Source organism: Labrus bergylta, chromosome 2 (genome assembly GCF_963930695.1).
Source record: "Labrus bergylta chromosome 2, fLabBer1.1, whole genome shotgun sequence".
In the NCBI taxonomy this organism is placed as follows: Eukaryota; Metazoa; Chordata; class Actinopteri; order Labriformes; family Labridae; genus Labrus; species Labrus bergylta.
In genome coordinates, this window is record NC_089196.1 from 7,034,000 (window position 1) to 7,046,251 (window position 12,252).

General features: G+C 39.1%; 2 protein-coding genes and 1 long non-coding RNA gene across 3 annotated transcripts; 2 read left to right on the forward strand and 1 right to left on the reverse strand.

Moving 5' to 3' along the window:
* Positions 1 to 224: 224 nt before the first annotated feature.
* LOC136182687 (uncharacterized) lies at positions 225 to 1,034 on the reverse strand. The gene is made up of 2 exons (XR_010668726.1): positions 896 to 1,034; positions 225 to 655 (listed from the first exon to the last, which is right to left on the reverse strand). It is a non-coding gene; the product is annotated as an uncharacterized lncRNA (long non-coding RNA).
* A 92-nt stretch (positions 1,035 to 1,126) lies between these two features.
* Positions 1,127 to 3,389, forward strand: uqcc3 (ubiquinol-cytochrome c reductase complex assembly factor 3). The gene is made up of 2 exons (XM_020631117.3): positions 1,127 to 1,368; positions 3,085 to 3,389. The coding sequence occupies exons 1-2, from the start codon at positions 1,252 to 1,254 to the stop codon at positions 3,208 to 3,210; spliced, it is 243 nt and encodes an 80-aa protein (XP_020486773.1). The 5' UTR covers positions 1,127 to 1,251; the 3' UTR covers positions 3,211 to 3,389.
* Positions 3,390 to 6,277: 2,888 nt separating this feature from the next.
* Positions 6,278 to 11,809, forward strand: sub1b (SUB1 regulator of transcription b). The gene is made up of 5 exons (XM_020631041.3): positions 6,278 to 6,365; positions 9,979 to 10,048; positions 10,243 to 10,362; positions 11,280 to 11,388; positions 11,521 to 11,809. The coding sequence occupies exons 2-5, from the start codon at positions 9,980 to 9,982 to the stop codon at positions 11,598 to 11,600; spliced, it is 378 nt and encodes a 125-aa protein (XP_020486697.1). The 5' UTR covers positions 6,278 to 6,365; position 9,979; the 3' UTR covers positions 11,601 to 11,809.
* The last annotated feature ends 443 nt before the right edge of the window (positions 11,810 to 12,252 follow it).

A 12,252-nucleotide genomic window follows, 5' to 3' on the forward strand; every position in this document is an offset into this window, starting at 1 on the left:
CCGCTCTACTCTGAGCTCTCTCCAGATGTCAGAAACTTGTTTCGGCAGCTCGTCTGTGATTTTATTTTTTCAGTCACTGCCCAAAACTCATGAACATAGGTGGAACAATAGACTGTCAATACATATGAACTACGTGCCTCAGCCTCCTCCCATTGGACGTTTCTCTCGCTGTTTCTCTACTGTGATGATCCAGAGGGAATAGAGGAGCCACATTCATCAACAGCTGTCAATCATGGCATTTTATTCAGTTTTACAACATTAAATAACTAAAAAGAATCTTCTGATGTGTGTTATGATTTCATGGTTTGTTCTATCTGTTAACAGAGAGGAGGCAGGGTTTATGACCAATACTGCATCCAGTCAGTAGTGGGAGCTCTAAATCTTTTGGCTTTAGTCTCAGCTGATTGGAGTTCTGTCCATCTGAATATACAGTTTAGGGTTGGAACATAGATGAAGTTTAAATCCAAAGCTTTGCCTTCACTTAGGGCAAAAACTAGCTCAGTTGGAGGGAGCAATCCACCGTTTTTCAGCAGAGAACCATGGCCTTGGACTTGGAGATGCGGACCCTCATCCCAGCTGCCTTGTACTGGGTTGCAAAACCGCCCCAATGCCTGCTGGAGGTCGCAGCCTGAAGAAGCCAACAGAACCACATCATCTGCAAAAACAGTAATGCAGTTTTATGGCACCCAAACAAAACAAAACAGCGTTGTAATCCTGCTGTAATAAAATAGATAGTTCAGATCTCGAGAAAAAGGCTGAAATTACTCAAGGTAAAATGGCATTTAATCAAATGAATGTATGACTTTGTAGACTAGAGGTTCCACATTAAGCAGACATGCATCATCAACATTTAATTGTTATCCGTTTTGCCTGATAACAAGTAGCTTAGGCTTACTGTTCAGCCTTTTTTTTCCTCGAGATCTGGAAAATCCGCGTTGTTATCCCAAAATAACGCGACAAATAAGACGAGTTCTTGAGAAAACAACCAACATTTTCTCTACAAAATAAAATGTTCTCAGAGTTTTGTTTTTTTTGTTTTGTTTTTACCATGGCCGTACATACTCCGATACAGCAGGGGGCAGTGTGCACGTAAACGAGTCCACCAATGACCACAGAAGTTTCCGTTTACTTAAGTGTACTGCTGTGCCTCTGTTACCAAACAGAGGGAGTGAGATGCTGTAGGTTAGTGTGTTTGAAGAAGCAGACACCTGCCGGACAGACAGACTCCGCGTTGCCTTCACTGTCCGCAGGATGAGCAGCCTCCGGACCATCATCAACTCCTCCGCGCTGGTCGCCTGTATGGCGCTCGGCTACGGCATGTGGACGATGATTGCACCGGGAGAGGAACGACGGAAAGAGCTGATCAAGGTGAGTCAGCTGAATGACGACCCCGTCACAAAACTCACGTAAAGGTGCTAATCTGAACTGATCCAAGTGAAGTGTGTAACGTTATAAATCTAAACTAGTGCAAATGTAGATGTTGTTGTCAGGGCGTGAAGTGTGAGCTGGAGTCACTGTTTTCACTGTTTTCACTGTTTTCTACAGAATTAATGTAAAGTCAATGGACATTAAAATGAACATTATATTGAACAGTAATTGTCAGGCTCCTCGTGTGTCCTTCAGATGCAACACCTGCTCATATGGGTGATATAAAGATGACAAGTATTAAACTGTAAAATGTCCATTTGTGGTAGTTGTTTACCTGCTGTTACTGTAACACTCCTGTAGGTGGCAGCAGAGGAATGTTTATGATTTACCACATGGGCCTAATAGAGCAATTATACAGTTATTATTCCATGACATCTATCTTTAATTCAAAAAGACGTACAGAATCCCCTCTAGTTGTGGTACTGCTGTAGATCATGGCGTTATAGAGCAGTGCTTCTCAACTGGTGGGTTGGGACCCAAAAGTGGGTCGCAGAGCAGCTTTCTGTGGGTCCTGAATGTGTGCCTGGGAAGAAAATTGTCCGAAAAGTCTATGAAGCCCTTTTTAAACATGTTTGCTTTGTTACGTTTCTTTGTTTTTGTCACATATTTTCTACAGTCTGAGGTCCAAGCTGACATCTGTCATCAAATAAATCTCATTGGTTTAAAAATAGTTCATGAAAGAGTTGGTGGAGGGTCTTGAGGTTCGACAGTTATAGAGAATTAATGATCGTTTGTAGGGCTGGGATATTCATTTAGTTCTAAATTCAATTATGATTTTAGTTTCCCACACTCATGAAAACAAGATAATTGAGATTAAATGATATATCCATCTTCTGACATCAAACATTTCACATTTGTACCGTTAGTTTTTTTTTATCTGTAACAAGTTCCTTTTTCTGTGGTCAAGTTAATGAAATACTGTACCAGAAGGTCTTTACTTTACAGAAGCTAAGGTTCAGCACGTAAACTACTCTGGCTCAAGTTTTTTGGAAAAGTCTAACATATTATTATTGCTGAATTGGAAATAATGGAATTTCAACGCGCTCTATGTACAGAGGCTATAGTCCTTGTCGCAGCGGTCATGGCTTCAAATCTGACCTCGTCTCTTTGCTGCATGTTGTCCCCCACCCGCTCCCCCTAAATGTCCTGTCTCTCTTCAGTTGTCCTGTCCTGCTAGTGGTTAAAGTGTGTGTGTGTGTGTGTGTGTGTGTGTGTGTGTGTGTGTGTGTGTGTGTGTGTGTGTGTGTGTGTGTGTGTGTGTGTGTGTGTGTGTGTGTGTGTGTGTGTGTGTGTGTGTGTGTGTGTGTGTGTGTGTGTGTGTGTGTGTGTGTGTGTGTGTGTGTGTGTGTGTGTGTGTGTGTGTGTGTGTGTGTGTGTGTGTGTGTGTGTGTGTGTGTGTGTGCATCCTGAAAGAGAGATTTTAAAGGTCAAAGTTCAACGAAATACAGATATGAACACTTTTATTAACAGAATAAATGAAAACCATTAAAGACGCTTCCATTGCATAAAAAGTGTACCTGTAGTTTTTTTTTTTGAGGTTCAGGATAAGAAGGAAATTTTTTGTCACATGTCATCTTTCTTGTAAGATTGAATTATTAAGTCTCTTTTTTCTTTTGTGGATCGGATATTGTTTCATGCCATGTCTCTGTCCTTCAGAATCTGCCTGAGGCCAACCCGATGAGGATGGAGGAGACGAGGAAGAGGAATGCTCTGGTGATGCAGGCTCTGAAAGAGGCGGCTGAAACTGACGACAACATAGCCAGAGGACTCCGATCGAAATAGATGGACTCGGACCGGGGACCTGTCTGTCTGCATGGAGTGACAGCTGCTGGGCCAAAACGTGTTGAAATAAACATGGACATTATATTGTTCTACTCTGTAAGCTGTAATCGCTTTAATGTATGGGACAACAATTTACTGTAGAATGTTTTAAGCTGTTTATTAAAACTCTCTGAAAACGACGACATCTTTTCAGTCTTACTCAAAGCAGAGTGATATTCAGGAAGACGTATTAGTTTCACTAGCATGCATTTCTGTACATAATGGAATTTAATGTAGCCATGGTGTCAGAAGCAAATGCTAAAGTGCCTTAACTCTGCAATTCTTCCTATGTCCAGCAGGGGGCGCTGCAGAGTCTTTCATCATATGGTCCTACTTCCCACTAGACTTGGTCCTTTAGTAAACATTTGCCTAATGAGTTTATGGTCTCAATTTGTAGTTTCAAGTCTTCTTCAGAACAGCATCATGTTCATTTGGTAAAGGTCCTGATTAGAGTCAAACTGACCAGAAAGCAGGGGAGGTGTTAAGACTTTGACAAAATGCTACCATGGCAACCTAAAAAAGTGTCTTGTTTAGTGCTCAGATGTACTAGAAGAAGCTCTGGAGAAATGGTTGTTCATGTTTTCAGTAAGAACATTTTGTCCAGGAAAATGACCATATTTGGACAAGAGAGTGGAGCTGGAGATGAGCGAGGGTTTCCCTCCCAAAAACCAGTGGTCGATATTAAGGTGGCTATGCCAATTCTTACAGTCTCAGGCATATAAAACAGAAATTTTACTTAAGTAGAGTATGGAATAAAATATTCCATAGGGCTCGGGCACCAACACTGTAAGGACCTATCCTCCAGGATTCTTATTATCCCTATTTTAGGTCTTACGTTGGACTTATGGGTATCTGAACGTGTTCAAGAAGTCATGAAACTTGAAGCTTGCATCAGGCCTGGTAAAAAAATTGGATCCAATGCAGGAGTACAAAAAAGTGCAGTTCTGCTAATGTGACACTTGAGGCTCTCTCTGAAAGCCCTGAAGTCCCCATCAACCTTTGTAAAATGTCTATTTTAATGACAAAAATAAAAATGTTTTTTTCTTCTGATTAGCTAATTTCTATATCAGCACACACTACGCAGGGGTAATTTATTTTTCTAACTCACCTGATTTGATGATATTAAGACTAAGAGTTATTCATAATGAGGGGCGTTGCCGGACTTGACTGACAGGTGGAAGTGTTGTAGCTCTTTATCAGGAGGTTTAATGCCCGCCTCAGCTCCACCTCTGTCTGTTTCTAGAGCCATCTAAAGTTAGAGTCAGCATCTCCAATATGAGTGACTGATTGGTTGATATCTTTATTTCCAACATGTTAACATAAAATATTGCAACCGCCCTTGATGAGCGTCATAACGCCTCCTCAGAAACCAATGAGTGACATCACTGAGACTACATCCATGTTTATACACTCTGTCTCCAACATGACTGTGACAGATGGCTCCCTCTAACAGTTTCATAGTTGTCCTTTGATAAACTCATTGGCACGTAATAGCTGCTTAAAAGAGTCAGATCACCTTTGAATGTATCAACACTAGAGAGTCAGTAGGCCCTCAACTTTATGGGAATCAACAACAGGAGCCTTGAAGGACATGTGAGGAGTTTTCATCTGATTATGCAAAAGACTGATCATTAATACTGATGATAAGACTGATTATTTCAAAAGAGTTCATTTTAGTAACAGTACGCCCTAACGTGGGGTATGGATATAACACGTGCCGATTAGCACGCAAAAACATCCTGGAGATTCATTGGGAGTTGCATGTTAGATATTTAAAATAAAGAAGGATTTGATTTTTTGGTTAAAAAAAAGTGTAATGGAAATGGTGGGCAAAGGAAAAAGAGGTTGTTTTTCCACAGGGAGGTGTATAATCCACATAAACCAAAAATTCCTTACAGGAGCTTTAACCCATAAATGTCCACAGTGGAATATTATGATTTCCTTCACACAATTATAGTAGCAATTTATTGAGCTAAAAACTAACCTGTTTAATTTTGGAAATCTGTGAAGGTATGGGGCCACAGTGCCCATTTTTCTTAAACAACAATTTGTAGTTGTTGGTCTCAAGGGGGTAGCAGTGGCTTTGCAATGCAAACACACACACCCACTAACATAGACACACACACAAACTCTTAGAGTGAGAGAATAACGCTCTGAATATGACAGGCGGATGGTTTCTCAATCATTGTACATGATCGTTTGCAAACATCTTTGGTTTTTAAAATGCATGCACAAGAGTTGTTTTCCACTTTTCTGGCATTATGCACAGTTGGTCACAATCAGCGTGAAGTAAACTTTATTAGATGTAGTAGAAGCATCAATTGTGTGTGTCTGCTTGTTTATATGTGTTTGTGTTTTATATCTATGTGGTTAAAACATTAAGAAGGTCTTTGGCTCAGGAGTCCCTTGACTCCTATTGGCCCACTAGCTTGTCATCCTAGAAATACATTTAAGTGTATGGTAGCTCAGCCTGACTTTGCAGCGACATTTAACTTAATTTTCTTTTCTTTTTTTAAACTAATATTATTAATTCTTTACTGACTATCTAGTCTTTAAGTCCACAAGAGCTTTTGAACATGCAAGTACAAGATTGATTATTTACACAAAATGTTTCTTTTGTAAAAACAAATAACCTGACTACTCTTGTGTCTAGCAAATAAAAATGAGTTGTTATATAAATCTCTATATCTCAAAAACTACATAGAGTTTAATCAACAATTGAAAGTACAATAATGTTTAGATTAGATTTCCCTCCCATGCATGTTTTGTTTTTACCTCCAACAGAGAAAAATCAGTGGGACTTTTCCTCAACATACCAAATTAAGTTACATGTCATCAACGGATGAAGTAGATGATTATAATTTATTGGTATTCTGAAAATGTGATTTAAGGAGTTTAATTAAATGATAGAAACTCACTGGACACTGCAGTCCCTGTAATTTACATGAAGATGTAGATCATGAAGTATTGAAGGATGTTGTTTTGTTGTTAGTGAACTGCACCCTCCGGACCGGCAGGTGGCGCTAATGCTCCTTCGTTAACCGCCATCGGGCTCAAAGAGGAAAAACACGTTTTCCGTTTCCTGTCCAGAGATCCGATCCACTTCATCTTATCATGTAAGCATTAACGCTTTGAATAGAAAAAACGCTGAATAGTTTACTGGTTTAATTAAAGGAAGTACCCTGTGCACTGTGATCTTATTGCATCTGCTTTAAGAAGAATCTGCCGGGACAGCTTCCCGTGCAGCAGCTCCGCTAACGTTAGCAACCGTTGCTAAGCTATCCAGTTAGCATTTAGCAGCATGCTAACTAACCATGCCTGTGTGTGAGCAGTGTTATCATTACAATTAAATATACCTCTAAAGCATGTCCTCACACTGGTTTAACATCATTTATCACTTATATTTTAGCGCGGCGACTAGTTTAAGTAGATACAATGTGAAAAATGTCTTTAATTATCTGTGTTAACTTCAGTCTGATGTGAAGAAACGCAGTAGAAATAGCGATCATTTAAAATGTGAATGTGTGTTTATCCGAATGACCCGGGTCCTTAAAATACTCAACCTGATTAGTTACCTGACAGATACGAAACCACATCCAGGAGTCCATTTAGTGCATCAGATCAAAATGGAGCCTGACAGAGGAAGAAGAAGATGACAGAGCTCTCTCCCTCTTTCATTCATCAGCTCTCCTTTAGAAGAAACATAATATCAGTGCTTTTTAATCAATACTTCAAAATGCTGGGCCCCTCCGCAGATTATTTCTACACTCTTAAGTAGGGCTGGGTGATCAGCCCTCAAATCAACATCACGATTAATTGAACATTTTACCTCGATTACGATTAATGAACGATTATTTTGTTTTTTCCCCTCATAGTTCACTGACATGGTCTCTGCTGTAAATCTGCCATTAAAGCTGTGATCTTATTTTCTGCTCTCAGAGGCATATCTGATGAACTATTTTCTGGTTATTTATTGCATATTTAAAGTAGAAATTAACTTCTCTTAAACGGTAGAAAATAAATATCTTGCATTTCTTGCAAACTGTTTTTCTGCAGTGTTTTCATTTGACTTCTTTTTGTTAGGTGTCGTCTTCCCTAAAGACAAAATGACGGTTATTGCTTCCATGTCGCGGATTGGACGTATCAGCACGTGACTTTGCACTGAAAATAGGGATGTCCCGATCAGCCTTTTAAGCCTCCGATCCCAATCCAATTTTTAAATATTGAGAATTAGCTGATACCGATTCCTGATCTGGTACTTATATTTGCCTAGATAAGAGATGGTCCATGTTTTTTTTATTACAAAATAATGTTTGTAAACATTAAGTTACTACAAGATGTCTTCAGCTTATTACATTCAACTTAGTCCAGCTAGTATTGTTGTAAAACTCACATATAAAAACAAAATTGAAAACAGAATGGTGTAAAAGCTTTGTTTACCTTTCATATTTGGTCATAAAAAAACAACAAATTCACTTAATGCTGTTTTATAATAAATAACAAGTAAACTTGAATGCACTAGAACACACCGCAAAGACTAGAGCCGACGGCCAACCACCACGTACGTATTGCGCATGTGTGAGAGGAAATAACTCTCCATGCCAGCAGGTGGCAGTAGTCTGTAATTGTCATTCCAAAAAGGGGAAACCTGGAAGAGGACAATGAAAAACACGGATAAATAAACCATTGTTGTGAGACGAGAAGAAAATTTTCTCACAGCTGTCACTCAAGACTTGTAATATAGGTACTTCTAATGGAGAATAATGACTGATAAAAAGTTGAAAATGGTGTTCTCAGCCCTTGGTCTTTTATTTGTGGAACAAGAATAGAAGAGGCTCTTCCGTATTTCTTCTCGTGCACTGGCTCTCCTGTTTCACTTAGTTGAACATCAGAGAGATTCCTACCCCCACCCGCGCCGGCTCACGCCGATTCAACATGTGGAATGGGCCAAAAAAAGACCTACTGGGGCTGACGGGTAGCGACTGAGCTGGACACACCGCAAAACTAAGGCGACGACTGCTCACCGACGGACCGAGGGCCTCCTTGGTGCTTGTATGACAACTAACGTAGACGATCAGGATGAGCTCGGCTTTAAATTCCCGATCAGTAAAAAAAAACAGGCCAAAATCGTCTCCGATCCTGTACTTGAGATCGGTATCGGGACATCCCTACCTGAAAATTATCGACATGGACAAGATTACGTCGGTTAGAGGTTCTGAATGTTGGTTTCGATTAATTTACCAGCCCTACTCTCAAAGACTTTTCTAACCATCTCAATGATGACATATTTGTAAGGTATTAGGTGGTGTTCAGGTAACTGTCAGCTGTCCTCTGTTTACATACGGTGATAGCCTGGGATGGGCATCAATACTGACATACTTATCGATACTTCTATTTGGTTAAAAAAATAATGGCATTCCAAATTTTTTTTTAAAAGATTAAACACTTTTAATGGTATTTCTCTGGCCAAAAAAATGCAAACTCACTGTGGTTTGGTCTTTTATGTGGCTATGGGAATTCATACTGAGGACATTCTAGAAGCAGGATGCCAGGCCCATTCTGGATCTGTCCATGCCACCAAGCCAAATTGACCTGAGCCTGTCCAGCTTATCACGCTTAACCCTACGCATACAGATGCGCTTATACACAGTATTACACTTTGACAATTTTAGTTTAGCCAGATGTTTCCAAATACCCTGACCATTAGTGCCTGAGAATTTAACAAATGGACGACTTGATGAGTGCAACAGAAGGACCCTCTTTTCCGGCTGATACAGATGTTCACTGTCTTCATAAAGGAAAGTTATGTATTCAGATCATCCCCTAGGGATGGGAAATTAATCAGATATCTATTATGATTACCATTTTGGCTTCCCATGATCATCAAAACATGGTAATTGAGAACGATTACTGCTTTGCTTGTTTTGTCCAAAGTTTTTGTCATGTGGTTAATTTTTAAGAGTTTTTGTCAAGAGTATGTCAACACTACTCAGACGGAGAGGAGACGGGTGTGTCATAACAGGCATCTGTGTATATATTGCCTTTTATCTATTATTTTAAAACAGTAAAATGAGACTCAGGTCTGCCGTGCCAGTCTTATATTTTACTGATACTCCACAGAACTGTATAGGAACATCAGACTTCATGATCAAACAAAGTGTTATATCGATACACTTTATTGTCCCCTTGGGGAAATTTGTCTTGGACTCAATGTGGCGTCAGGCCACATATACCTTCCATAATTTATTTGTGGTGCAGGGCAAGTCCGATTTCAAATTGATTCATTAAATGTAAAATGTGGAAAATTAACAATTTTCTCTTTTAATTTGCAATGAAAGCAGATCTTTCTTATTTTGCATCTCTACTACAGAACTGGAACCTGGAATGGTTCAGGTTAATAAAATCCTGTTTTGGGAATCACAAATTGTCTTTATATTTATATAAGAGATATTTCCTACCTCCCAAGGTTTGTGAAATGAAATGTAAATGCAATATGAAGAGATAAGTAAAGATGAATAGTCACCAAAAAAATGTTATATACCATTAGTATTAGAAGCAGCTTTTTGTAGTCATTTCTCTGACAAATGGGTTTACCTTGTGGCATCTAGTTTAAAAAAAATGGTTTAATGTGCAACACTGAGAGATCCAAGAATAAACTTTCTGCATTTTTCTATTTAACAGTTGTTCAACTGAAGTCTGAATAAATGTCTGATATGTCTGTCTCGGCAGAATGCCTAAATCAAAGGAAGTGCTGTCCTCCGCATCTGGGAGTGACTCTGACAGTGAAGTCGAGACCAAGGTTTGTGCTGTGATTCGAACTTGTCGTTGTTAACCTTATCCATGTCTTTACAAGAAATATGTAGCAACAAAAGCAGATGTGTTTTTATTTGTTCAGGGGTACTCTGCTCAATATATCACATATGAACATGAACATATTTCAGTTACAGACATGGTAAGGGCAAACATTTAAAGAGTGCTTTTGTATTTTTCAAGGCAAAGAGAAAGAAGCCATCAGCACCAGAGAAACCAGTGAAGAAACCAAAGAGCGGAGAGAGCTCCAAGCCCAGCGGCTCATCAAAGGGCAGCGGGAACGGTGACGACAACATGTTCCAGGTGACTTTCCCAGGGAGACCGAATCGAATCAGTTACACTCTCTAGTAACTGCAAACTCCTTATAGAACAGCTGCTCCATAGATTCCCCCTCCAGCTAATGTTTCCTGAGGAACGCCTGATAAAAGAGAATTACAGTAATCCAACCTAGAAGAAACAAATGCATTGACTAGTTTCTCTACAAAGTTTTCAGACAGGATACGTCTTATATTTGAGATGTTGCGGGTGAAACAAGGCTGTCCTTAAATGTGTTTTATGCGGGAGTTGAAGGACATATCTTAATCAAATTGAACTCTCAGATTCCTAACTGTGGTGCTAGGTGCCAGGCTGATGCCATTAAGGACAGTTATATCATTAGAAAAAAGTCTGTCTGAGGTTTTTAGGGCCAAGCACAATAACTTCAGTCTTGTCTGAGTTAAGAAACAAAAACACTTCCAGTCATCCAGGTCCTAATGTCTTTAAGACATGCTTCTAGTGTACATAACCGATTGGTGTCATCAAGCTTTATTGATAGATATAGTTGAGTATCATCTGCATAACAATTGTGGCATTTTTCCTTGTAATATTACCCAGGAGAATCATTTATTAGTTGAAAGAAGTCGGTCCGAGCACCTGGAGGAACTCCATGACTAACTTTGTCAGGAATCAATTTTAATTTCAGTCTTTTTCATAACCAGCTGAAAAATCCTCACATGAACTACAAAATCAGTGCAACTGTTTAAATTAGTCAGGAAATGGGTCAAAAATGTAAGAAATACAAACATGTCATTTTTAAAATAAAAAAAAAATGACATTCACAAACTCATGAATTTAAAAATATTGTAGTCTTCTCCTTGAGTTCCAGTTTTGATGTATTGTAAAATATATTTTTAAAAAGTAAACTTGTCTAAAAAGTTTTCTTATACTTTTTTTTGGTCCAGATTGGGAAGATGAGATACGTCAGCGTCAGAGACTTTAAAGGTAAAGTCCTGGTCGACATCAGAGAGTACTGGATGAACCCAGAAGGGGAGATGAAGCCGGGCAAGAAAGGTATTCACATTCATTATAAATACATTTTGAACAGTGTGAAATGTTTAACATACACCTGGAAAGTTGGATGTCTGATGTTGTCAGTGGTGTGCATGTAAAGACTTTAAAATGTTGATTTCATATTTCTTTTAGGTATTTCTCTGAACCCTGAACAGTGGAACCAGCTGAAGGACCAGATGTCAGACATCGAGGACGCCATAAAGAGAACATAATCATTCCTATCAATGTTTTCTGTCCAACACTTTCAACGTGTTGGCTAATTTCAGTTTTGTAAAGAAAAATAGTCGAGGTTGTTTTGTAGTTGTGTGGATCTAGTTTTGTCTGTGTGAGTTTTTGTCTGTGGTGTGGTGTGGTGTGGGGGGTTGGGCTTCAATACAGTGACCTTTTTGTATTGACTAATAAAAACAAAGCACTGACTTAATTCTGTGGTTCAGTTTATGTTCAGCTTGACTTATAAAAGTCTAACTTCTATGTTTCTTGTTTGTGAACATCAGGGTCCACAGATCCTCATGCGTTCTTAAAAAGTCTTGAATTAGATGTTTAAATGCAAGGTCATTAAATGTCTTTAAATGTTTTATAACCACTTTAAAGAGTTCTTAAATTGAAGATGACTGAGGCATGTCTGATTACTTAACCAAATCTGCAATGTCCAGTGGTCATGACTTTGTTATTCCTTTTTGTGGATTTGCTTGTTCACATGACATTTCACTACAATTACAGCAGCATATTAAGTATTTACAAACTGCTAACAGGAGGAAGGAAATTCAAAATGCAGAGGCCCTGCTTCCAAACAGGCATGGCAGGCAACTGCTTGGGCGCCCCTGAGGGCTCACAAACTTAAACCGAAGCAGAGGCCCCAAATGT